Source organism: Camelus dromedarius, chromosome 10, assembly GCF_036321535.1.
Source record: "Camelus dromedarius isolate mCamDro1 chromosome 10, mCamDro1.pat, whole genome shotgun sequence".
NCBI classification, from domain to species: domain Eukaryota; kingdom Metazoa; phylum Chordata; class Mammalia; order Artiodactyla; family Camelidae; genus Camelus; species Camelus dromedarius.
The window spans coordinates 2791287-2818027 of NC_087445.1; the positions used below are offsets into that span (position 1 = coordinate 2791287).

At 47.8% G+C, this 26741-nt stretch overlaps 1 protein-coding gene across 4 annotated transcripts in view; it reads left to right on the top strand.

Annotated features, from left to right (window-relative positions):
- Positions 1–26741, top strand: part of PTCH1 (patched 1) — a 68767-nt gene that overhangs the window by 18205 nt on the left and 23821 nt on the right. For all 4 annotated transcript variants that reach the window (XM_031447130.2, XM_031447133.2, XM_064490105.1 and 1 more), the window contains 12 exons: positions 10192–10381; positions 13561–13630; positions 13734–13825; positions 15217–15415; positions 15718–15839; positions 16652–16799; positions 17584–17715; positions 18122–18277; positions 18975–19073; positions 19680–19805; positions 25237–25355; positions 25958–26360. In XM_031447130.2, the coding sequence (XP_031302990.2) occupies positions 10192–10381; positions 13561–13630; positions 13734–13825; positions 15217–15415; positions 15718–15839; positions 16652–16799; positions 17584–17715; positions 18122–18277; positions 18975–19073; positions 19680–19805; positions 25237–25355; positions 25958–26360 (1856 nt within the window). The remainder of the gene's footprint in view (positions 1–10191; positions 10382–13560; positions 13631–13733; positions 13826–15216; positions 15416–15717; positions 15840–16651; positions 16800–17583; positions 17716–18121; positions 18278–18974; positions 19074–19679; positions 19806–25236; positions 25356–25957; positions 26361–26741) is intronic.

A 26741-nucleotide genomic window follows, 5' to 3' on the forward strand; every position in this document is an offset into this window, starting at 1 on the left:
GGTACCTGCTAATGAGCGACAAGTTTGTTGTTGGAGAAATTTATAATGTGGAGGCTAATCCAGAAACCCAGGTGTGAGTTGGCCCAAACGGTCCACACTGCCTGTGGGTCCCAACACGTTACCCCTGGCCTTGGAGGCAGGGCTGGTGAGAAGGAAGTCTCCACACTGCAGCACGACCTTTATTATTATTATTATGAGAGAAAATGAAAAACAATAGACTTCCCCAATTCATCATCCATGCTAGTCTTGAGCTGTTGATGAAACATGTGTGAAAGTAAGCAAAACACACTGGGAGTGGGCTTTGTTAAGTCGATATGCATGATTTTTTTTTCCCCTTAAATCATTGCTTAAGGGCTTCTGGCCCCTAGCTCAGGAATCCTGCCCAAAAATGCCAGATGTATTACACAGTCAAGTACTGCAATGTAAACACTGCTCTGTGCCATGAGGCAGGGTGGTCCATCTCCTATTTAAGAAGAGCGGGCGATTGAGAGGGAGTGAGGAGGGTAAGCCCTCTGCTCTGCAGCGAGCACAGTAGTGGTCCTGCCATTTGTGTTTTTGGCTGCATAGTCAAGATTTGGAACTACGCAAACCCAGATGAATTAATACTTTGGACTGGCAAAGAGCAGTAACTCGGATTGGCGTGCCAAAGAGAGCAAGATGTGGCTTGGATAATGTTGCTTCATTGGGTCAGATAAGTTTATAAAATGTTGAACAGAATGGGGGGGGGGAGCGGCATCTTCAAGTTACTGTGAGCATCACCCTTTGCATCCGCTGTGAGTTAGATGAAAGGTGAGTGGAGCAAGGCCAGAAGAGGCCAGCATCTTTCACAGCCCCCTCGTGTGTCTGAGGAAGCCTGCTGGGTCAGTCAGCGCACCTTCTGTGTGTACACCTCAGATTTATCGCGAAGCTGCGCTGGTGTTCTGTAGCACTGGAGGGGAGCCCACATTTTGTTGCCAAATAAATGGCCTTCCAGTTTGCTCCTAGTTTCTCAGTTTAAATAAAGATTCCACTAATGATAGTCCTTTGGAGGTGAGACAGTAACTAAGCACTTTGGGCTGCCCCTCCAGGAGGCTGTGTGTGACCCAGCTGGGGGCACTTCTAGGCAATTGGAATGCCTGGAAGTTTGCTGTACACCCAAATAATCGACTATTAAGCAGTCCTTAGAATGACTAGCTTCAGGGGTTTTAAAAAATTAATATGGAGGTATCTTGTGAGTTAGGAGGAAATGGAGTTTCAGTTTGGATTTAGGGAATTGTTGGAACAACCTGGAATAATATTATCTTGATTTTGCAAATCCATTCTGTGCAGTGATCTGAGAAAATTACTTTAAGAAACAGTGATGATAAAAACAGGAGTTCTGAGATTAAGGAAAATGTAAGCTTTTTGACTGTCTCCCCCTCCCCCCCAACTTCTTCTTTTTTGAATTCTCCCATCTTCCCCACCCCCATTCCCTTATTTCCTTTGCTCCTTTATTGGGGAAACCAGAAAACTTCACAAATTAGACATAAATATCACAGTGTCTTTTTAAACAGAAGCTTTCTCAAAGGTAAAATAACCCAGAATTCTCCCTAGCTACCTAAGAAATCATGCTTTTTCCTCTTACCTGGTATTTTCCTCGTAAGGTTCATACAGCATTGTAAGAAGTTAAAAAGTGACACCATCATTTCAGTTCACACATAATCCAGAAAAAAAATTGCACATGTTTAATACTTTGCTTAATTGCAAACAAAGCTTGCAATTTGAGAGAATTGGGATTAGGGCTAAATATCTATTAACTGCTCTTTCTAGAGATTTGGGGAATAGGATGACCCTTCCCCCCCCCCCTTTTTTTTTTAAATAGGCTACAGTTTCACATGGCTCCCAAAAGAAATCTCTCTCCCTTTTTGTTTCCCACACCAATTGATTTATCATTTTGCTTGCAAGCAGATCCAGAATGTTAGGGCAAGAACACACTCACTTTTTTCTCGTAACTTTTTTGTTGCGGACCGAAACCAGTTGACTTGAATAAATTTTTCTGAGGCCTGAATGTAGCCAGCAACGTGGAAAAATCTTGCCATTCAGGGCCGCCTGAATGTACATTTCAGCCACACAGTAAGCTGCATTGGTAGGCACTGGACTGCTAAATACAACCATTTTTCGCAGCAGCGAGTTAGACAGGTGATTAGCATAATTAGCACCGAGCAGCTATACATATGGTAATGCTGAGTGTGTAAATGCCAGCTGCGGTGTAAAATTTATGTCAGGGGTCGGCAGGGCTGTGCGAAAGTATTGTGTTCCAGCTGCAGGTCAGGGCCGCCAAAGCTTACCTCCTTTTCTCTTGTTGGTGAATACGCCAAACAGAAGAGAAAGACAGAAATATAACAGATACGGCTTTGATGGAACAGCCCGGTTCTGTGCAAGAGGGACTGTTCTGTAAAACACACACACATTGCACACACTCACACACACTCTCTACAGATTGTGTTTCCCCTTCATGCAGGGTCCACACGAGTGGCGGCCAGGATGGGAGGTGTGGGGAGGTGAATGGGCCAAAGGATTTCCTGGGAGGAAAACTTGCAGTCAGTGAATTTTTAAAAGGAGTTAGGAGTTTGTGCTTCTGGTTTTCACCCCATCCTCTTGCCTGCCCCCCTGCCTCCTCATTCCCTGCACGACTCCTGCCCACACTGTTTTCCTCCAGGCTCACCAGGACAATCTCCCCTGGGTGAGCCCCCGCTTGTCCGTCAGAAGAATGGGAATTGACCATCGTGGAGCTGTTAGCTTGCCTGGACCATAGTAGGATTCCGGCACTTGGACCCTCTTCCCAAACTTCTTGACTGGTTTTAGCAAAGGGCTGGAATAGAAGTTTCCTTGTGTTTGGTGACAGCTGTGCCTACCTCTCCATGGATGGCCACTATCAAACCCATGAAATTCTTTAGAGATAAGGAAAGAGTCGTGCCACATTCTTGTTTGGAAAGGGGACAGTCTTCAGTGGCTCACATCCTTCAAAATGCATAATGGGGGTGTGGCCATTGCTAGAAGGGATTCATGCACTTTTGCTCTGGAAGCATTTTTTTCTGCCACCTCCCACCCACCCCCACTTTTTCGGTTGGTGGCTGTGAGGAGTGGTGATGGTGACAGAATATAGTTCACACCACGCTGACCTGGTGATGGAACTTCCTCACTGCACCAGGGGGTCCTTATGCGTCGGCCCCTAATCCAGCTAATCCTGGTGGCCACACAATCGTGAATGTGGCCCCCAGTGACGTGCGTCTCCCCGCGCGGAGGCAGAGGGAAGGGCCGGTGCGGGAGAGAAATCGGGCCAGCATGGAGTTCCGCAGGGGCAGGGGCCGGGGCCAGGGAGCCTGCGTGCGAAGGCGGGGACCACATTGTCTCCTTCCCTGGGCCTGCTCAAGTCGGAGGCCAGTGAGGGGAGGCCCAGGCCAGATAATGGCAAGAACTGTGCAGAGTGGAGGGGTGATGTCAGCTCCACGGAAGCTGGGAGAAGGGAACTGGGGTTAGTGTTATGCAGCAGCCTGAATGCCTCGATGGAGAGCCCGCAGCCAGAGCCCGCAGCCCGAGCCCGCAGCCTGTGCAGCCTTGCGGGCGTTTGACTTTGTTGCTGTTGGGTTGCTTTCTGTTTTTATTTTTTAAATGAAGCCATCAGGAGGCCTTACCTGGGAACCTAGACCCTGACGACAACATGCTGTCTCTGGTCCCTGGGTTCTGCTTCCTGGTCTGGTGTTGCCTCTGGAGGAGCAGGCTGCTCTGTGTCAGGCCCTCCTGGGCTCGCTCAGGCCCTGCAGGAGGACAGAACTGGGGTTTGCAGCTGCTTGCTGGTAGCACTCGAGCAATCAGGTGAAGTTATGGTAGGACCTGGGACAGTTCACAGTGGGCAAGCATGCAGTTAGGGGTAAGGCCGAGCGCCACTCTGCCACGTCCTGCTGGAAGCCAGGAACATCCTGGGGTCTGCAGGCCTGACTTCACTCGTCAGCTTTGCGTAGGTGGGTCACAGGGCTTCCTGACAGATGCAGTGTCATCTTGGGAGCTGGTAGCCCTGTGAGAAACACCAGGTCGGGGGAGCTGTGGCTGGCAGCAGGTCCAGTGTGGGCAGAGCGCTGGGCTGACCTGATGGTGCCCGACAGGGCGAGCAGGCGGCTTCAGGGAAAGCCATTCAGAGGAAGCAGCCCGGGTGGGAACAGATGGCACCACAAACAGCTGGTGTGGGGGCCAGCAGGCGCATGCTCGGAGCCACTGCTCCGCCGCCCTGGGCCCTCCTGGTCCCCTCCCCTCGCGGTCCCCGGGGAGGCGTCACGAGGTGTCTGTCCTGCTCTTCTCTTGTTTTTTGCGGTTTTCATCTCACTGGGTTCACTTCATGAAGACAAATTCTCCTTGGGCTGTCTGATTCTAGCATTTTCCCATGGCAACACCCAAGGGCACAATCCCACCAGGGGAAAAACAGCCCAGAAGCTTAGGCAGCAGTTGGCTAGTCATGAATAAAAGAGATGAGTGGAAGACTGACTAAAACTCACAGCCCAGGAGTTTTCAGCCAATTGCCCGAATTACTGAATCTTCCTTTTTTTTTCAATTTAGAAAATGAGTTGGTGCTAATAATTTTGCAGTTACACCCTTTTAGAGATTTGTGCTTTTTCACCCTCACAACTAATCACAAGATTGAAAGAAAGACCTGAAGCATCTAAGGGGGGAAAAGAAATCTCTCTAGAGGCTGTTAGATAATTCATGGGATTAATCAAATGCAAATGCTCCACTTGCATATACACAGACCCCATTTTCCTAATTGGACTCTGAGTGGGTACTTTTCAGGCTGAAAGGGTCATTTGTTTTGACTGATTGACTTTTTGAGGCTTTGAGGAGAATTAATATCTTATACAGATGACTGCCTGTTCCCAAGGCTCTGTATGGAGGCTGTTCATTCATTTATTCATCCGACACACTGAGTGTGCGCCGAGGTGAGTGGGCAGCGGTAAGTGCCTCCCTGAAAGGACTGGGAATTTATTGGGAAAAACAACTTTGGTTGGTCCCTCAGATTATCTTGATGTGGACCACAATAAGCTTTTGCTGAAAGCCTTTTGCATGAATGCCACAGATGTTTATTCAGCTCTGTGCGAAAGGCTGTGCCGAGGGACCGTACAGCGGGAGAACACCATGAGGGGAATGTCTTGTGTCTGCTGTGGACGGAAATAGCCTTGGCCCAGAGGTATGGACCCCTGAGTGGAATGGCTTCCCACCTCTGATGGCCCCTCTTCACCTTGGAGAACTATGCTCGGTTTGATTTGGGGAGGAAAGGATCTGCAGAACTTGATCAAGAACCTCTTTGCAGAAGTGATGCTTCGTACGCCACCTCTTTCAGAGAATTGGTTTAAGCCTCATTTTCTGGAGAACAAGATGGCAGAATTTGCAGGTAAAGAGGCTTAGGGCTGCTTGTTCTCTGTGTGCCCTCACCTCTCTGCCCCCTCCAAGACAGGTACCTGTGGGGACCAGAAGAAAATGGGGCCCATCCACTGCTGCCTGGGGCCGGCGGGGGGGGGTCCTATGAAAAAAGCTGTCTCCTCAGTGGTGGTGAAACATCTGGGAGGCAAGGTTGTTGTCCTTTAAATAAAGCCATCAGTTATTTGTCCTGTGTAATACTTCAGCACATTCTAAAAGCTCTGTCTGTGAGCTTACGCTAGTCTGGGGTGTGGAATTTGGCGCTCCTGGACTCATTCTCAGCTGATGCTCAGAGTCCCCTGAGGCTCGCAAGGCAGTTGGACTCAGGGTTAAAGGCTGGTTCCGCCTCCATCAACTGGCAAGTCACCCAAATTCTGCAGCTGTGTTTCCTGCTCTGTAAAGTAAGAGTGATGATATATGCCCTGGAATAAACAAATAAATGAATGGACACCTGCCCAGCTCCTGGTTAAGGGCTTGGGAAATTTCACATAATTGTCAGTTCCCACACCGTCCCATGAGGTTAGTAGTAGGATTTTTAATCCTCTTTACAGGGAAGGTTACTTGAGGCGCAGCTGTATCCCACATCTCAGTGCCTCAAGTGGCAAGGCTGGAACTCAGAACCCAGGTCTTCGGATCTTCTTTCGCATTGCCTTCGGTCCAACCTGCCCCAGCTTAATCGGGAAGTAGCACAACATTTATAAAAGGTGAATAATGAGCGTGACAGGCTTTTGCAAATGGGAGGCACCGCACAAATGTAAAAGGTGGTTTTGTGTCCCAGGATCCTGAGTAACAATTTTCCTGAGCCTTGTTCAGAAAGCTTGGTTGTTATTTTTTTGTTAAAGTTGTTGAGTTGGGAAGAGGGAAGAAAATAAGAGAGGACTTCAGGATATGATAGAGATACATGTTTTTGCATTGAATTTGCTTTCAGTTCAGATGCCTTGATTATCAAGTAGCTTACCTATTTTTCTTTTTGTCACATGGGAGTCTTTATACATGTTCATTGCAGAAAGATCAAGAAATGGAGATAAACCCCCCAAAAGGGAAGCGGGTCGTTCATAAACCCCCACCCAGCTTCACGACTGTTCACGTGGCTGTCAGTATACCTGCTTCCGTATCACAAATGCTGCATCGTATGGGTCGTTCTGCTCAGTAGTCAAAAATGACTGTGCAGCATTTCACGAATATAAGATTGGTTTTAAAATAATAAAGGACTTTGACCTCAAATGGTAAAGGGAAGGGAGCAAACCATTGCCGCAAACCACACATGTAACTTCAGTCACTTGAAATGGGTTCCGTGGGGCTTCCTGAGAGCACCGTGTCCCCCTGGCTCCCCCTGGCGCGTAAGAAAGCCACCAAGATAAGGAACAGCTCAGGGCCATCACTCAGCTGTGGCTTAGGATGGGCCTTTGCCAGGGTAGCAGAAGTCGGGTGAGTCTATAAAATTGCTCTGTGTGTTTCTGGTAGCTTGTTCCTGTGTGCCTTGGGTGGATACTGAGGTAAGACCGTGTGAACACTGTGCAGTTTGTGGCCCAAGCGCACCTGAGAAGGAGCTGAGTCTACCAGAGCAGCCGAGGGAATGACATAATTATGGTCTCACCACGCTCCAGCCGAGCTTGCTTTCCTTCTCTCCCTGCAGCACGCCAAACCGAGGGCTCTGCATTGCTGGTTCCTCTGCTCAGAATGCTGTTCCCTCAGCTCTTCAAAGTTAGCATAAACATTTCTTCCTTTTAGGTCTCCCCGGGCAACTTCATTTGAAGTGCTCCACCCCCACCCCCACCACCGGTAACTTGCGTGACATCATCACCACCTTGATGTCCTCCGTGGCCTTTGGCGCCCCGGAGAGGTCTGCTTGGGTATTGCCTACCTGCTTCACTGGCCGGCGGGGCTCTGGGAGCTGTCTGGTCCACGGCGGGGCCCCATCCCCCATCGCGTGGCTCGTGGCACCCGCCCCCCTCCCCCCGCTTGCTGGCCGAGTGAGCCCTGTCCCAACCATTGTCAAGGAAAGTGGATATCAACCAAACCTTTTTTAAGCTGCTGAATAGTTTTGCAAAAGCATTCATATTTGGTTATATAAAGGTGAAATATTAAGTAAAATATGGCCACGTAATACGGAAAAGTAAGTCTAATATAACAGTACTCCAAAGTAGGCTACAGTAGAGCTGGTTGAGGAAACTGTAGAATTCAGCGTCCTTCAAGTCTGGCTGCGAGATCTGCCTGTGGTGATAGTCGTCTTGGTCGAAACTGGTTGCCACATTAGCCGAACACGCATATTTATCACTAGAGGAAAGAGATGGGAGAGTGAAAAGGTTTTCAATTCCTGAGACATGACAAATACACCGCTTTATTAAGATATATGCATTTATTTAAATAGACATCTTGAAAATTCTAAAGGTGACGTGGAATCCCTGAGGTACGTTGTATACCTGGTAGGAAAGTGGTGTCCTTTCTGAAACCCGTGTGATAAATTACCCGACTCGTTCTGAGACTGGTCTAGAAGAGTATAATTTTAAGTTCTCGGGAGCATGAACCTTGCATTTGATTTTTGGGTTTGTGTGGACTCTTGTCTCGGGTCATCACTTCAGCGGTTGCAGTTACAGGCAGCTTCTGCAGGAAGGGTGGGGCAGGGTTGGGTCTGTGGTCCCGCTTTGGTGGTATTGGTTTTGACCTCATGGTTTTCATTCACCTGAAGGTTTCAGCTGCAGTAAAGGTAAAAGGAAGTACGCTTTTGTTAGAATGAGAAGTCACTTGGCGTGCCAATGCTGCAGGAAGCAGGTAGAAATACAAAATGATTTATAGGTGTGGGCCACTGATGTCACATAGCCAGAGAAAAGCTTTTCAGAAGTGACCTGTGGCCTAATAATTGCCCCCCCTCTTTTTTTTTTTTTTTTTTTTTTTTTTTTTGCCTGTAACAGCTTTTCTATCTCTTGAGAATATGCATTGAGTATAATTCAGTTCACTAGTTGATTGGTGGAAATAATGCATTGTGATTCCTGCCAGAAGGAGCCAGACCCTGCCTGCAGGCAGCTTTGGTGGAGGGTCCTGAGCAGGCCTGTGCATTATAATAATGTAAATTCATCTGCTGTTGCAAGTTGTTTCCTCTGTGTTCCTGTGGTCTTTCTTTAAATTGATTGCAAGTTCCTCAGCAATTGTCTGGGGCATTTGTCACAGTTTTCTGCAGCGTCTGAATACTTTTTATAGCCAACTGATCATTTCCCTCCCTCTTCCCTTCCCTCTCCCTCCCTCCCTCTCCCCCTCCCCTCCCCCTTCCTCTTCTCTCTTAGACACACACGTTCCATCTCACCTCACAGAGTTCCACAGTGGCCTTGGCCATCTGCGTGAACTTGCACCCATGATCCTGCCAGTCTGTGATTCTGGGCTAGTTTTCCTAATGAGGGCATGATTTGCTTTTTAGCCTGCCCCCTTGTTTATAAAATATGCCAAGAGAACTAAACAACCCGCCGTTCCCAGTACTTATTTACTTGCTCAAACCAAATGTTTATGTCCTTGAATACTAAACTTGAAGAAAAAGGCTTTCTCCTCGTGGGAAAGCTAAGATGATCACTGACGGTTCTTTCTGGAAGATAGCTGAAGGCCTGCTTTTCAGTAAACATTCAACTTATGGTGCCTTAGGAAGTGGCGTGTGTGTGTGTGTGTGTGTGTGTGTGTGTGTGTGTGTGTAGAGGGAGGTGGTGAGGGAGGGTTGTGAGGGTGCTCGAGGAGCCTCTGTTTGCTACCCCTCCAGACCTTCCCTCGAAGCCCTTCCCTTTCCCCGTGTTGGATCGGAGCCCCCTCTCCAGGGCCTCGTGCCACAGTTCGCATCCCCACACTGGCCCCTTGAGAAGTGAAGCTCATCCAGCCCTGCCTCCCAGCCAGCCGCAGCACCCTGTGCTTGGCGTGTTCTAAAACCCTCACTGAGATGCAACTGAGGACCCGAGGAAGAGGACAGAAAGGCAGTGTTTACTAACTCCTCTTGTGCCTCGCTGTGCTGGCTTCCAGCACGCCTGCTGGAGCAGCTGGGGCGGGGGTTCACGGTCAACCCCGGGAGCTTCCAGGCAGCCGCCCCCAGGCGACTCAGAACCTGGCACCTGTGTTTCCTGGATGCTGCCCAGGTGAGCCTGAGAGAGCCGGGTCCCAGGGCCTGCCCAGGACGGCCACGGCTGCTGAGTTCCTTCCTCTCAAGTGGGCTTTCCCGGTGCACATCTGACACGAATCACATTATCTGTCTTCTCCTGGCAGGTTTTGTGCTAAATACACATTTGCCACCTTTCCTTGTTTCTTTTTCCAACAAGGAGAAACATTTCCTTGTTACCTTAGCCAGATTATTTAGGAGAAGAGTGTAAATTGAAGCCATTTATCTTGAAATGTGCTGCAGGGGCACATTGTTTATACAAGTGAAAGAAATTGTAGCAGCGCGGGGTATTTGGTCTGGTCTGCAAGAAAAAGGTGTCTCAAGTTTTCCTTCCCCCTCCCCCTTTGTACACATGGTGTGTTAGTTAGAAGGTGCACGAAGCACGTATGCATTAGGTTTGCGCGTGTGACAGGCAAGACCATTGTTAATGGGTTTAGTGAGTATTTTTTACATGTTTATTATTGGAAATGCCCGCATTGCCAATCATAATAAAGTGAACGTTACCCCTCAAACGTCAGCCATAACGTTTGCATGACCAGAGTTTATGTATCAAGTATCCTGCCCCTTTTAGCGAGATAACAGAACATGAATTTGTGGGGATCTTGCTGTTCTAAATGAAATCTATACATGTTTGTCAGTTGGTGGACGAGTAAGTCGTGAATTAAATTATACCCGCCAGAAGATTGGAGAAGAGGCTATGTTTAATCCTCAGCTCATGATTCAGACTCCCAAGGAAGAAGGTGCCAACGTCCTGACCACAGAAGCGCTCCGGCAGCACCTGGACTCGGCGCTCCAGGCCAGCCGGGTCCACGTGTACATGTACAACAGGTGAGTGGGGGGAAGAGCCCGCTGGGTCAGGCCCTCTTGATTTAGTAAATAAGGTTGCCCTGGAAATACACCTGGCACGTTAGTTCAGAGCGTTTTCTAGTGAAATGATTTTTTAAACATTTTTTTTATTGAGTTATAGTCATTTTACAATGTGTCAGATTCCAGTGTAGAGCACAATTTTTCAGTTATACATAAACATACATATATTCATTGTCACATTTTTTTCACTGTGAGCTACCACAAGATCTTGTATATATTTCCCTGTGCTATACAGTGTAATCTTGTTTATCTATTCTACATTTTGAACTCCCAGTCTGTCCTTTCCCGCCCCCTGCCCCCTGAAATGACTTTTTTTTAAAATGTTGATTTGTCCTCGAGTTTGATAACAAATGAATTACATTACTTTGTAATGTATTCTTGGTACTTATCTTGGCACTGTAGCCAAATGAGTATCAGCCTTCCAGCAGCCATTTGGGTGGCTGTCCACCCATTCTGAAGATGTTTTATTGCTTAAGAGACTTTTGAAACAGTTACATTTTAAATTGCCTTTAGTCAACTCACAAAAAAACCCCAGAGTTTTGGAACAGTTACATTTTAAATTGCCTTTAGTCAACTCACTCAAAATAAGGAAAACTTACTTCTTGTTACTTTGTATTCACTATAGGTGTTGACAGTTGGTTGTGTGTCACAACAAAATAAGGGGCTACGCAACAAAATATGCTGAATTCCTGGGGGCAGGTAGGCAGAGTAAGGTGGATTCACACACCTTGACAAAATATTACCCTTTGGCTTCGTAGCTAACTTAGCACTGCTGCGGGTATAGTAAAAGCGTAGGAGGAGGCCTGCAGTGAACCCATCGGCCCCTTTTCCCTGCCTGTCCAAAACAGTTACTCAGGGCAGGGACCGCATCTTGTCCATTCTTGAACCCCAGCACTTAGATCAAGCAGGTACTCAGAGAGTTTGTTGACTGACTGACTCTGGTTTGATGAGTTTAAACTGGGTCGTCTCCCTGAACTGTTGAGGTGACTATCACTAAACCCTATTTTCAGGGGACCATTGGGTTGGTGTTAACCTAGACTTTCAAACACGTCTTAACTGGGTGGCCGGTGAGTATTGTTTTTTCACAGAAGTGAGGAAGCGGCAGGGTAGACATATCCAGTGGTCAGGGAGAATGAGGGGAGGAGGATAAAACAAAAATCAGTACTTGTTCCTGCAAATATCACCTCCGCTCTGCATGGTCTTCACTGGATTGGCTCTAAGACCCATCCAGCTGGAGACAGAAGCCCTAGGGCCCCCGCATGACCTGCGACAAGTCACCTATCTTTGACATACTCTTGTTTCTTCATCAGTAAGCCGAGTTTCTGATCATGTGTGTGCTGTAATCCTCAGGAGGTGACCAGAGCAAGATCAGATATAAGATCGGATATAAGTATGTCTGAAAGGGCTATGGAAAACGTAAGGCGAGGTGGTGTGCTTTGGTCGGGCAAACACGGCAGGAGGGCCCAGCTCTGCGTTTCCCAGCACAGCGCTCCCCTCCCAGTCCGTAAAGAGCTCTGTAGGGGGAGCAGCTACCCAGTGCAGTTGTGCAAAATTTGCAAGTGGAGGCCCGTACAGAACTTGGAAGTGGGTGACCCTGGGCCACTGTACGCATGCCTGACACAGTCTTAACAGAATGGGACCCTCCCTTGAGGGGACTAGCTGGTCATTGCACACTTACAGAGAAAATCTGTGCAGTGAAATCACACTCTTAACACTGCGATGGGACCAGAGAACTTTTATGCATTGGCGTGAACTTGAAAGAACACCTGAGTTCAACCCATCTCATTTTTTTAGGTGAGAAAACTGAGAATTAGATTAATTAAGGCATTTGTCCAAGTTCATCCAGTTATTAAACAGTAGAGCCGGGTTTCCAGCCCTCTTCTGGCTCCACGCCCGGTGGTTTCTCTGAAGCACAGCCCTGCCCTTCTCAAGCAAGTGTGAAAAAGAGTTAATTGATCAAGTCATACTGAGAACCTACCCTTGCTAGACAGTACGTGTTGTGCTGCACGGAATTAAAAGGCTGCGCGGATGGGTGGGTGGTAAGTGAAGCCTCCTCTCAGGATGGACTAGTTAGGGAGAGGAGAGACACCAATACGGAGAAGTGTGTATAAAACCAAACACAGGTGGTCCCTCTTGCAGGTGCTCCGGGGTCGGGAGGGAGAGCAGACCAGCAGTGCTCTAGAGGTCCGGAGAAAGGGGGCGTTTTCAATAGCACTGATGGAAGCAGCTTAGCAGAAAGGGAGCATTTCAGCAGGGCGCCGAGGGATGGATGGACGGAAGGTGCCACAGGGAAGCGGGCAACGTCCAGGACGTTCTTTTGGGTGACTAATAAAAGTGAGAAAGAGACTAATGAAATAGAGCAGTTTAGACATTTTTTAATTTTTAATTTTTGTTTTCTTGGGTTTCCCATCCCCACGCTTTCCTAATGTCCTCTTTTTTCAAGTTAGACTTACCTCTAATGCATTCAGAGGCATGGGCTTATCTGTAGCCCTCTTCTAGAGATAGCAGAACTCCGTAATAATAAATGATAGATAACAGGGTAATTGTTGATCAGCATATTTCATAGAATTTCTCAAGGACAAGAAGAGACGACTGTAAACTGAGAAAGCAGTCTACCTGGCAGTGTTGTTGGCAGCATTTGTGGTTAAGAGCGGGAAGGTTCATTTGGAACACTATCTGTTAAAAAGGACGTTTTCTGCCAGAAAAAAAAAAAAAGTGACATTTTCCCGCCTGAGTATATGTTACTACATTATAAACTTTACTGATTTAGCCCCAACCTGTTCTGAATTTGTGATAATTCAGCTCTGAACGATCTGCCCTGAAGTTGCTTTAATGTATGTAGAAAAGCAGATTAATGGTGTAAACAAGATTATTGGGAGAACACTTAAGAAAACAAGACTTTTCAAGTACTTTGGTAGCATTCATTTACATAAACACCCCACATGTTAATTGCAGTTGAGTATTATCTATTCATTAAAGCAAGCTTGTTGAGGCTGTTTGGCAGAGCTCTGCGCGTCTTGACAGGTACTTAAAAGTGATAAAATTGCAGTTCTTTCTATATGTTCTGTAGCTCTGGTTTTGCACGGCTTTCCCAACTTTATTACAATAAGAAATGTTTGTCTCTGCTCTTTATTCTACAGGCAGTGGAAATTGGAACATTTGTGTTATAAATCTGGCGAACTTATCACAGAAACAGGTTACATGGATCAGGTATGGTTTCTTTCTGTTTGCAAAAAAGATTTCAGAAATCTTCAGACACCTCTGTGGTATACGTTAGCCTAATGCACGGCCTGTCCTTTTCAACTTTTGACAGATAATAGAATATCTTTACCCTTGTTTAATTATTACACCTTTGGACTGCTTCTGGGAAGGGGCGAAGTTACAATCTGGGACAGCGTACCTACTGTAAGTGTGTGATCTTGTTTTCTGATGTCTGTGCTTTCTAAACTCTAGGATGGTTCTGATGTTACTTTATCATTGTTTATTCTGCTTTAGTTTTGAACAAGAAATAAAAACATTGAAATTCCATGTGCATTTTTTGAGTGAATAGTTGGAGGAGAGGGCACTTCAGCAGACTGTTTTTCCTCTTTTCAAAAAAAGTTCTGTAGGCATCATTAGATTTCATTCACTTTTACCAGCCTATTTATATGCAAATAAATGCAAATTACTTCAGAGTATGTGTGATTTTTAACTCTTTAAAACTGTTTGCAGTTTTGCAGACCAAGCACTTAGGTAGGCGTAGCTTTTTTTTTTTTTTTTTTAGGAGAGAATTTATTAGTGGGTACATGTCAAAACTAAGATTTTGAGTTTAAGATCTTCCTGTTAAGTAAAATGCTAAACCTTTCTTTGGATCACATTAATGACATTTAAAGGGGAAATCCGCTCTCTTTGAAGGCCATGGTAGGGGATGCTTCACTGTTTAGCAGTTGAATATTATATACACCGCACCATTTAAGGAATAATTGTTAATCAGTGTAGACGTTTTCAGTTAATTATGCAAGAGTTAGTGCTTAGGTTATTGTTTGTGTCCTAGCTTGCACATATCTGCAAAAGCAATTTGTGGTGGCCATACCCTGACCTTCAGTGTACAGTTTTAGATGGGAAATAAGGGGTTTTGTGTTTTCTGGTTGGGAGATTCTGAATAATGACTTCAGCCTGGTTAAGCAGCTACAGTGTGGTTTGAACCACATAACAGGCAGCCAAAAGCCTTTCTGGTCTGTCAACAGCACAAATTCAAAAGTGAGTGTGGGGGGAAGTGGCCTTGACGGCGGTGATGGCAGAGGCAGCAGGGGGCCTGCGGGGTTGACTGCCAGGCTGTCAGAGAGAGCTCATAAGTATGGGATTATTAAAGGTAATGGAGATCAAATATTTTGATTGATGACATTTACAAAACATTTATTAGGCTGGCAAGTGCTAATTTGACATTGTGATTTCCTCTCCCCCCACAACTTAATTTGGGGTCTCAGTCTTCTGCTTGGAAGCACCCATTGGCTAATTTTGTTTTTAGCTATTAAACACATTCCATCAGCAAGTGAAGATTCTTCAGTGCCTTTGTCAATTTCTAAGCTCTGTAAGCTCTCTGCTTGCCATCTTCGTTCATGGGTTACTTTGCTGATTTAGTTTGCGTATAGGGACCCTGGGAAGGAGCACTTGTTGTTTTGTGCCAGGATCCCAGAATTAGAGCTATGACCAGAGAGCCTCACGCAGTCCAGATGCAGGAGGTGCAGTCTTGTTATTTGACTGAGGGCTTGGGAGCCTCTCTTTTTCATTGTCTCGCCTCCTAATTTCTTTCACAGAGGTAAGCCTCCTTTGCAGTGGACAAACTTTGACCCTTTGGAATTCCTGGAAGAGTTAAAGAAAATAAACTATCAAGTGGACAGCTGGGAGGAAATGCTGAGTAAGGCTGAGGTTGGCCATGGCTACATGGACCGGCCCTGCCTCAACCCGGCTGACCCAGACTGCCCTGCCACAGCCCCGAACAAAAACGCCACCAAAGTAAGCACGGCCCTCAGTGCCCCCAGGAGGGGCAGCGGGAAGGACTGGATGTCTCCCCTCTCCCCCATTTGTAGCTCTGTTATTTTCATATTTAAGATTTCATTCTCAGTGACGCTTTTTATCTATGCAACCAAGTGTGTTCGTAGAGCGAAATTTTGCTGTAAGATTTGCCGCACGCCTCTCATTAGCCTTGTTATTAATGTTCTCCCTGAAACAAACAAGCCCTAAATGCACTGGATTTTAACAAGGCATGTGACCTGCCTACTAATTCCTATAATTATGTGGCTGTCTTTTTATTTCAGCCTCTTGATATGGCCCTTGTTTTGAATGGTGGATGTCATGGCTTATCCAGAAAGTACATGCACTGGCAGGAGGAGCTGATTGTGGGTGGCACGGTGAAGAACAGCACGGGGAAGCTCGTCAGGTAACGCAGCGCGCGGGGGGAGAGGCGAGCCAGCTAGTTCCCGTGCTTTCCTCAGAATCCACCTACAAGTGCATTTGTGTCAATACTTAACTGTTCTCCAAGCTAGCTGTCTGGTGTCACGGAACATTAGAAAATATCAGTGGACCAGACCAGCCCCCAAAAAAGCACCTTGTGGGGAATTTTTCAAGAGCAGATGAGTCATTTTCATCAAGACTGTAGATAGTGACCCTGGGGTGTTAGAAGATCTGCCCATGGTGCAGAAAATCGGGGCAGGTATAAAGTAGGCAAGAGGCATTGGTCATACCCCGTGGAGTTAAATGATCGTGAGCCCAACTCCGCCACAGCCTGTTAAAGGAAAAAGACCAACGACTGATGGCTAAACAAGAATTCTCCTCTGTGCGCTTGCGGACTCCGCTCTGTCAAGTGTCAGGCACTCCGTCTGCGGTTGCTCCCTCGGGAGGGCTGTCGTCTGGGATTTCTGCACCAGCCAGTGTGCGGTGCTGAGCCCGGCGTATCTGGTCAAGCTATCTGCTTCTCTCCCCTTCCTGTTTTGTTGAATGGAAGCTGAGAAAGGAAATTGCCTATTAATTTAATTTGGGGGTATATCTGTAAAAGGTTTGTAAGGTTACACCTTTAATATGGTACATCAATCTATTAAATAAAACAGCCATCCAGGTCTCATTTTAATGGAAACCTGTGCGCGCGGAGGGCAGAATGGCTGCGGGTGAGCCGGGGCGCTCGGTGGGGGTGTCGCGCGGTGAGAGCTGCTTCCTGGGGATGCTGAATGGGGTGCCTTTTCCGCCCCATCACAGTGCCCACGCCTTGCAGACCATGTTTCAGTTAATGACTCCCAAGCAAATGTACGAACACTTCAAGGGGTATGAGTATGTCTCGCACATCACCTGGAACGAGGACAAGGCTGCAGCCATCCTGGAGGCCTGGCAGAGGACATACGTGGAGGTAAATGGCCAGTGTCTCTGAATGTGGGTCCAAACCCCTTAGTCACTAAATGCGTCATTTTCACGTTTTAATTAAAACTTTTTCTTCTCATTAGAACTTATTTTAGAATGGATCATAATTCTGGGAACTTGGTGGCATGAAAACTTTCTCCTCTTGAAAATCATACTATCTGGGTGATGCTAATTCTAATTGGGATGGCCTAAAACGTTTTGAGTCACCAGTTGTGAACTCCAGCACTAAGGCATAATAGTGTTTTGGGGGAAAAAAAAAAAAAAAAAAACACTTGGTTAGCAAGAAAAGGTGTCTGGAAAACATTAGCAAGGCCTGGAGTCTGCTCACAGCTGCAGTCCCCTCGGTTAGGTCATGTGACAGAAGCTGGCCTTTGTTTCCCAAGCAGTGACCTCTGCTGAGCTGCCTGCGACCTTTTAAAAGTGGCAGCAAATGAAGGGGGGAGGCATGCCGTAAGCATGGGTTGTTTGGGACTGGGGGGGAACTGATGGCCTGCAAACCAGTCGTGGAGTTTCGGAGACGGGAGTAGCCGTCTTTGGAGCAAACTTCAGTTACCCCAGGGCAGCGCAGCACCGCGCCGCAGTCTCGCTTGGTTAGCAGTAGACGTCATCGTCCCAGGCCCAGGGTAGTTCAGTGTTGGTCCAAGTTCAGACCTGAATCATGTAGGGGAGAAAAGTGGGGGTGGGCAGAGGGGACACGCCACCCCGGGCTGGGATAGCGAAGCTCCTTGTAGCTTTAATCCCACCTGGGATCTGTCTGTGCGCTGTGACCGCAGGTGGTCCACCAGAGCGTCGCTCAGAACTCCACTCAGAAGGTGCTTTCCTTTACCACGACGACCCTGGACGACATCCTCAAGTCCTTCTCCGACGTCAGCGTCATCCGCGTGGCCAGCGGCTACTTGCTGATGGTAACAGTCCGTTCGGTTCTCCTCGGGGTGTTTCGTTTCGTTTTTTTCGGTTTTTGCCTTTCCATGACCGCTCCTGCTTTTTAACTGCTCTTAACGCACACGTGCATCCAAGACAGAGAGAGCTCGGCTTCATAACGGTTTAAAAAGTGGTCGTGTGAAAGCATTGATTCCCATTTGCGGTTCGCCCACCTTTGACTCGTATCATCTCGTGTGATGTCTTGTAGTGTAAATTTTTGTTGTTGTTGGATTTAATAAGTTCTACCCTTTGATCTGGGGTGATGGGTGGGGGAAAACATTAGAATCCTTACACATTCTAATGTTTGGCTTTTGTTTTGTGTCTCCCCTCCCCCACCCCCTCCTCCAATTCCCCGTCACCCCCCGCCCCCCCCCACTGTTCTGCTTGCAGCTTGCCTATGCCTGTTTAACCATGCTGCGCTGGGACTGCTCCAGGTCCCAGGGCGCCGTGGGGCTGGCGGGCGTCCTGTTGGTTGCACTGTCAGTGGCTGCAGGATTGGGCCTGTGCTCGTTGATCGGGATTTCCTTTAACGCTGCAACAACTCAGGTACTAAAGGAGCCACCCGTCCCCTGTTCGTTGACAAACACCCCTCTCCGAGGCTCGGCCCCACCAGCCTCCTGTGTGTCCATGTCTCCCAAAGGGTCTTCCAGTCCTTTCCACTAGGATACCGCATTCCTCAGGGGAGTGCTGTCTCTAAATGGACCACTGGACGGTGGGCAGGTCTGAATGGGCCTGTTGACTAGGCAGAGATGCTCCATTTATCAGTGGCGTTTAGACGATTTAGGAGAGCGGTGGTTCTCAACCCTGAGCATCACTTGGAGGGCTTCTGCAAACTTTTTAATTGCTGGGCCCCATCCCCAGAGCTTCTGCAGCAGTCCATCTGGGGTCGGGGTGGAGAATCTGCATTTCTAGCCAGCTCCCAGCAATGCTGCTCTAAGAATCACGCTCTGAGAACCACTGCTTGTAGATGAGTTAGATTCCTTATATGTATTAACTTAAAAAAAAATTATTGCGCATGGAGCTTAGACATAGCAACATACTAGATCTACTGTGAGCTAAAACTGCTAGGCTCTGGGGATTTAACTGTCAGATAAAACTAAGCTCTTCTCATGAGTTCATGTAAGCTGTCCTTCGGGTGGCTACCGGGGGTGCTGGCGGCAACGTTGTAAATAGCTTTAGAATGATCAGAGTTGGCCCTCGTGTGTCTAACATCACCGCTCACTGTCCCCTGTTTTCACTGCAGGTTTTGCCATTTCTTGCTCTTGGCGTTGGTGTGGACGATGTTTTCCTTCTGGCACACGCATTCAGTGAAACAGGACAGAATAAAAGAATCCCTTTTGAGGTAATAGAAAGACAGAAGAGGGAAGCTTTGGGGACAGCAGAAGCCCCTTTTGCTCCTGAGTGTTTGGCCTTCCATTTTCCTCAGTCTGGCCCAAGTCAATATTTCAGTCCCAAGTTAGATGACAGGTTACTAGCTCTGAACAAGTAAAGTAAGTAAGAAGCATCTCAGGACACTTTCTCCAAAGTTCATATTTGTTTCTTTGGGTTTTTTTTTTTTTTTAAACACTTTGTCTTCATTTCCCATTGCCCCTTTTTAATCATATTAAACCTTTACTTATGGGGTGTGGGTAGAGCTCAGTGGTAGAGCACGTGCTTAGCATGCACGAGGTCCTAGGTTCAATCCCTAGTCCAATTAAAAGAAAATCAAAAAAAATTTTTTTTTACTTAAATCATCACTGTGCAGCTTTGTGCTTTGAATACTAATAACCGTGAACCACACGTGACTGTGTAGATAGCACTGAGAACGTTTTCCACGTTGGTGCTGGCGGGAAAGCCAGAGGTGGTCCTTGCTTGTCCCCCGACGGCAGCACTGTGCACCGCCGCGTCCGTGCACTGTCCCCGCGCTCCGTGCTCTGTAGCTCTCAGCACTGTGGTTTCTCGTCCTCAGGACAGGACCGGAGAGTGTCTCAAGCGCACGGGGGCCAGCGTGGCACTCACATCCATCAGCAACGTCACAGCCTTCTTTATGGCCGCGCTGATCCCGATCCCCGCCCTGCGGGCCTTCTCCCTCCAGGTGGGTGACTGAGTCGGAGGGGACCTGCAAGCCCTGCACTGACAGCGGGCCCCCCGGGTCTGCTTCCCTCCTCTGCTGTGCGTATGGGCCCACTGCACGCCCGCATTTGGGACTCTCTCTTCTGGATGGGGCTGCTTTAAGCAATAACCCTGATACTTCCTCTGAAAAAGTTCTAGGGCTCTTTGTTTCCTTTCAAGCCCTCTAGCCCGGAAGCCTGTGGCCTGGGTGTCCTCATGGCCCCGTGCCTGCGGGCATGGCGCTCTCCTTTATAGTTAAACTGAGGTGGTACCAGGGCCGTTCCATGTGGGATGCTAGTCAGCACCGGCCCCAGGTAATCACGAGGGCTTTGGGTTGGTCCACGGTGCGGCCAGCGCTTGGCCATCCTGCTTCCAAACCCCACTCTGTTTCTGTGTCTCCTCCCCCCTCCTCCCCTCCCCTGCTGGCCACCCTCTCTTGACTCCCCTAAAGCAGCCCCTGCACAAGGCAGTTGTGGAGAGAGCGAGCAGGCTTCTCTGACAGCAGGATGCAGTTGCAGTGTAGCCCCAGCTGGGCGATAACTTAAACTGAGCGTTGGGCACCACTGTGTGAGGAGCTGTTGGCCAACCTCTGCCCACAGTGGTCCCTTGGCTGCCCTGGCTTGTCACCTCTCCTTCCTTGGTCCGTCTCTCCTGTCCCCTCCTCTCTTTCCTTTTGGTTCCCAACTCCACTCTGAAGCTGCCCAGGAAAACTCAAGAATTCCTTTCTGTTTCTTACTCAGAGCAATGCGGTTCCTCATTGCTCTGCTCTCTCCTTGCAAACTGGGCCCTTTCACACCTAGAGGCCACGGAGACATTTTTCCAAACAAAGAGCCGGCTTATGTGAACATAGTCATGGCGAGCTCCCTAGACTGGGGATGCAGCCGGGGTCCGTCCTGCGCTTGGTGTGAAGTCCTGGCATTGCTGTCCCAATGCTTGAAACTCACAGGAATCCTGACATTGGTCGTCGCCGCAGATGGAGAAGGCTGCTTGACCAGTTAAAGGCGTGGCCTTCCTAAGCCTGCAATGGTTTAGGGTTTGGATATCTCAAGGATATTATTATTGAGGTTTTATGAATTAAATTCAAATTTTGAAGCTTCAGCTGTTTTCCAAGAAAGAGGAAGGCTTCCCGTTTTCTTCCTTCCTCTCTGACGGTGTCATGGTAATTCATGAGATGGCCAATTCCTTTTTAAAGGAAACCATTTTTTAAACAGTTACTACATTCAGCTTTTTCATATGCTTTACTCCCTTTGAAAACCAAAACGTGATAAGGGTTGTGACCAGGAAGAGAAACTGACTAATCATAGATTAGGTTTCTATTTATATTTTTGTCAATATATGTTCAGCTCCTTTTCAGCCTTCATAGATGAATCTCGTTTCACTAATTACCGATAAAACCCTGAGTAACTACTGATCCTGCTGTGTTTGGGACACCAGACTTGTTTGCTGTTTAGATTTTGTATGCATCGCTACAACCACCAGTCGTCCCCCCCGAAAAGAAAAATACTAGAAGAAGATTTTCTCATTTTATTGCAAATATGTATATAATAGAAATAGAAATAGTGAGGGGATAAATAAATAATTTTAAATCTGAAAGTGGGGCCGAAGTTCAAAGAAAATGAAAATGTATCGTAACGGCTCAGTAACGTGGAAGATAAAGATGCTCACTAGTTTGTGGCCACAGCTACCGTCTTACAGCACCTTCTGCACAGGCTGGCGTGTGCGCGGCAGCCTTGGGTACCTGCTCTTGCCTCACGTTCGGCAGAGTCCGGTGTCGGGAAGTTGCCTTTTAACAGCGGGACCCTCCCTCCTGCCTGTCTCCTTCTCTGCCTGCCGTTCCCCTCGCTGTTCTTCACCTGCTCTGCCTCACGCCCCTTCTTTTCTTCTTGCCCCTCTCTCTCATTTTCTCCCCTCCCCTCTCAGTACACTCTGGTGAGGCATCAAGGCATACCCCCCTTTAATGATATCCCACGGTGTGGTGGTCTGAAAAGCTCCATGAGTTTTCCTTACGCCTTTTAGAAAATCCAGGACACTAAATTCTCCCAAGGTAAGCATCTGACTGAGATGAGATGAATATTATTGGTTTTGCATTTCTATCCTAAAGCGCTAGAGTTATCACTTTAGAACATTGCATCAACAGCTTCTAGGAGTCCTCATTTATGAAAGAATGGCTTCCCATGACACTGGCTCAACTCTATCAAATAAACAAAACCAAAAAATGAAAGGAAGTTGTTTTGGTTTTTTTTTAAAGGGCATGCCATGATTTTTGCAGCAGCCATCAGAAATTTGACACTTGGTTCCCTTTTAAATGTATTGACATTCGAAATTGACCGTTTCGTAGCTTCTCTCCCCTTTGGTGAACTGTGTTAAGTGGTAGCTTCGAGTAGTCATTTGTGTTTGCGCTTTTCAGGATGTTACAGATTAAGCATAAAAATGGACATGTCCAAAGTTGTTCTGTCCAGTAATAAACCCACGTGACTTTAGAATTTTCCCCTGGGGAGCTTTTCCAATTTTGTACCCTTTGCCAAAATAATTAGAAATTTTTTTCCCCAGAGAAACTGTCTTAGACCTCCTTGTCGATCTTCATCCCTCTGTCCAAATGCCACTCTATACCAGAAAGCAGTGGCACTGTCTGTGATTCTTGGAGAACCAGTGCCCTGCACTGAGGCTTTGCTGGTAACTGAATGGTACTTGTTCATCAATAGAAACTCCCAGAACAGAATGCTTTATTGTTCCAGATGGCGAGAGGGTTTAGACGAGGGCCCCTCTGGCCGGTGCCGGTTCCCCTCTGCCCTGCAGGTGTCTCCATGGGGCCACCCATAGGTGCTTTGCTGGAGAATGGGGCATTCCTTTAAGCACCGCATTTAGGGTTGATTGATGGTGCCAGATCATCCCCATCATCTTTTCAGATTTACTTACAATTTCTTAAACCCTTCTTTCCTCTAGCAGTGACATTTCTCCCTTACTGAGAAATCCTCGCTGTTTGTTCTTACCATTTCGGTGCATTTTAGGGGAGGTTGAAGTTCCACTGTGTTATCAGAAAATGTTCTCCCTGCATATGCAGTAAGTCGTTGGATGGTCAGTTTTGATGGGAAGTACCTTGGGTTTCTCCTTTCATTGCTCCGTTTCCACTGCAGAGAGACCAAGAAGGAGGCCCATCGATCGCCCTTGTCTGATGGACGAGGCTGGTCTCAGATACCTTCAGCTGCCACTGCAGGGAGCATCAGTGTTGCTCCGGCCAGAACACCTGGGCTGCCTGCACACACCTGCACGGCTTGTCTTTTCATAGTCTCTGCCCTCGCCCTCAGGAACTTCTGTTTAAAACGGGATACCCAGCGTTTCTTGTCTGCATGGCACTCCTGAATTCCAAACATGACTGTAATAAAAAGGAAAGACAAAAGGATGCTACCCCCAGGTTAAATTTTCCTGGAAAAATCCTCGAGGATCAGACCTGTTCTTCCCTGTGGTCTGGTTGGTCAGAAGTCCTAGCCCTGCCCCAGTGTCCCATGTCTGTCCCCTCAGGAGGTGACTGGATCTAACAGGAAGGCCCAGGTCCCTGTGGGGCTGGGGACTAGTTGAATCTGATTTACTGGGTGACCTTCCTCTGCACCGCGGGGTCTTTATTAGGTAACAGCCTCAATAGCACACTAGCGTCTGCCTCCCGGATGCTGTAGGACTCAGGTGAATCGTGTGTGATTTAACTGCCTGACCTCCCTTCACTCCGTCTCCTTTCTCATCCAACAGAATTTTAAACCCAGCAGCACTGCCTGGCCTGTGCTGGGTGTGTCCCTCTCGGAACCACCTATCAGATTCCCTCTGTGTGTTGCGTCCTTCCTCCCCGTGCCCCCCAAAGTCCTTTTTTGTCTGCTCCATCCCCTGAGAAACCTTCCTCGACCACCCTCCCACCCCACGTACTCCCCCCAACCGCGTGCTCCCCCTCCTCTGCAACCCTGGCATGCTCTTAACGACTTTTCATTTATCAGCACGAATTGTAATTTGTCCATGATTGTGCCTGTCCTTGAGAGCAGGATTTTGTCTTAACCGTCTCTGTGTCTTCCATGCCCAGGACAGCGCCCTGACTTTTCCAAGTATTTGTCTCTTAGAAAAACCCTCTAGTCAAAGTGGTGATCTGTTTATAAGCCTGTTAGGCAGGCCTCTGAAGTCCCTTACATACGTTTGTGTGGTCATTAACATGTTTCATATATTTTGAATTGATGAGGTTTTCAAGGCAGACTAAGAAGAGAAGGGTGAGGTCATTTTTAGGAGACTCTTGGTTACTTTTTGGTTTTGTAGACTTGATAGAAAATCAGTTACTGAAAAGCATCTTTCTAAAAGGCGGGCTTGGTAGTTCCGCTTGGGCATGAATTCACAATTACTATCAAAAGCCCCTGGCGAGGTTCTCCTCTGATAGGGTTAGGTACCAGCTGTCCTCAGGTTTTATTCCTCACCCGGAGACGTTTACCCATTTTGAGAAGGTTTTTTTTAAAACTAAGCAGTTTTTTTGAAAAACCTCCTAAAAGCTTTTATTTTTCAAAAAAAATAAATAAAAATTCTGGTGTTTTCTTAGTTCCTTAGCATCCAGTTGCACTGTTCCTCCTGCGGCTTCTTTCTGTGCCTTTCTGGAGGGGAGAGCCTTTTCAGCTGTCCTCTGTTGACTTTCCCCTGTTAACAGCCCAATTGTGTAATTTTTACTAGGTCAGCAGGAGACTTGCCAAAGCAACACAGAATGTAGGCCCGTGTTTATTCTAGGTTATGGAGTGACTTTTGAATCTGTACTTGCTTATTCTGCACACTGGAATCACACACAGGAATTTCTGCTTTAACTCTCCTTGACCTTTTACGTCGCTCCGCTCACACCCCCGCCCCCTCCCCCAACCAGGCGACTCTGGGGGCTATTTGGAATGTGCCTATTAAAAAGCTGGGGTGGGGGGACGTGTTTGAAATTTTATTTCGTGTTTTCAAGGTACCATTTTGATATACTCAATCCACTTTATACGTAAATTTGCTAAGTGTAAGAGCAGGGCTGCGGGAACGCTTAGAAACATTCTAAGAAGGAAATTTTTTTTCTTTTTGTTTTCAATGAAAACGTCTCAAGCATATTCCCTGCTCTGCCTTTGTAGACCTGGTTTGGTTGCGAGAAATGCTGATTTAGTTCCTCTGTTTGTACCCTGCGGGCTCATGGAGTGACCAGAGATGGAAAGGGTCAGACTGGTGGGGGCCCTCCTGTCCCAGCCAGGTAGTCTCTTAAAGATGGAAGAGAAGCAATGGGGTGAGAAACTCCAGCATCTATTTCAGATCTAAGCCCGGCAACAGGAGAGTGAATGGCAGACGTTGTGCAAAACTGCTTTATTTTCAAAGCAGTCCTCTGACCAGGAGGAGATGTATTGGTGACCTCTATGTTTTTTTTCTGCTCTCAGGCGGCCGTAGTAGTGGTGTTCAATTTTGCTATGGTTCTGCTCATTTTTCCTGCAATTCTCAGCATGGATTTGTATCGACGTGAGGACAGGAGATTGGATATTTTCTGCTGTTTCACAAGGTACATTTTCTGTCGGCCATGGCCTTTATTTGTGGGGGAAAAGAGTGGTAATGTTTCGAGAACCTTCTAGTCTGTGAACTTGGAAGGAAATGTAGTGAACAGTGTGACGGAGGCAGGGGACATGCTTCCTGGGGGGAACCCGGGGTTCTCCCCTCCCCTGGCTGGACGTTCTCACAGCCTTGAGTTTTTGATACACAAGATCAATGAGGCACGCATCAACATTGCTCATTGCTGGGAGTGTGTCTTACCTCTGTGGATTAGGGCGGAACAAAGATTGAAAACCACCATCTGGGAAGAACACAGCCCCGTGGGTGGTTTGGTTTGGGGCTGTTTTTTTAAGGCATTATGCGTTAAAGAGTTTCGTCAGCAGGTAACTTGATTTTTGTCAGCCAAATCCAGGACCAGCCATCCATCTGGCCTCCTTTGGCTCACCTGTGTCTGTGTCCAGACAGACAGACCAGATGATGTTTGTGGAAGTCCATCCTATGCTTTGCTCCTACACCAGAGCGGTGTAAAACGGATACGATCAGTCGTTGGCAAAAATGAAAGCACATTTTGCCCGTTTCGGGACAGCATCGCAACCCGTCTCCCCCTCTTTTCAGCCCCTGTGTGAGCAGAGTGATTCAGGTTGAACCCCAGGCCTACACGGAGGCTCACGACGGCACCCGCTACAGCCCCCCGCCTCCCTACAGCAGCCACAGCTTCGCCCACGAGACGCAGATCACCATGCAGTCCACGGTGCAGCTCCGCACGGAGTACGACCCGCACACGCACGTGTACTACACCACCGCCGAGCCGCGCTCCGAGATCTCCGTGCAGCCCGTCGCCCTGGCCCAGGACGCCCTCAGCGGCCAGAGCCCCGAGAGCACCAGCTCCACCAGGGACCTTCTCTCCCAGTTCTCCGACTCCAGCCTCCACTGCCTCGAGCCCCCCTGCACCAAGTGGACACTCTCATCTTTTGCCGAGAAGCACTATGCTCCATTCCTCTTGAAACCAAAAGCCAAGGTAACGACCGACACAGAAGACGCCTCCTGGTCTTCACAGCATACCAGAGCAGGCTCCTTTGGGGTTCATCCCATTGCTTCTTGGGGTGTGACAGATTTCAGGCCCCCCCGAGGAGTCAGTCCAGGTAGAGTGGGGAACGTTTCATGAGCCCGTCTTCTACAGGAGTGAGTCTCTCTGGGGCGAGTGTTTCTCTGAATTTAGATCAACCCCTTACATTCTAAACACTACTCTTCATGAGCGTGTGTAAGAGTGAAGTGTCTATGATTTTATGCTTTTCCTTCTGGGAGAACCACCCGTACGTGCCCCTCCAGGGCCGTGTGATGGTAAAAGGCACAGACCACACAGCTCACCTTTGTCAAGGACGAGTCGGACCCGTTCCTT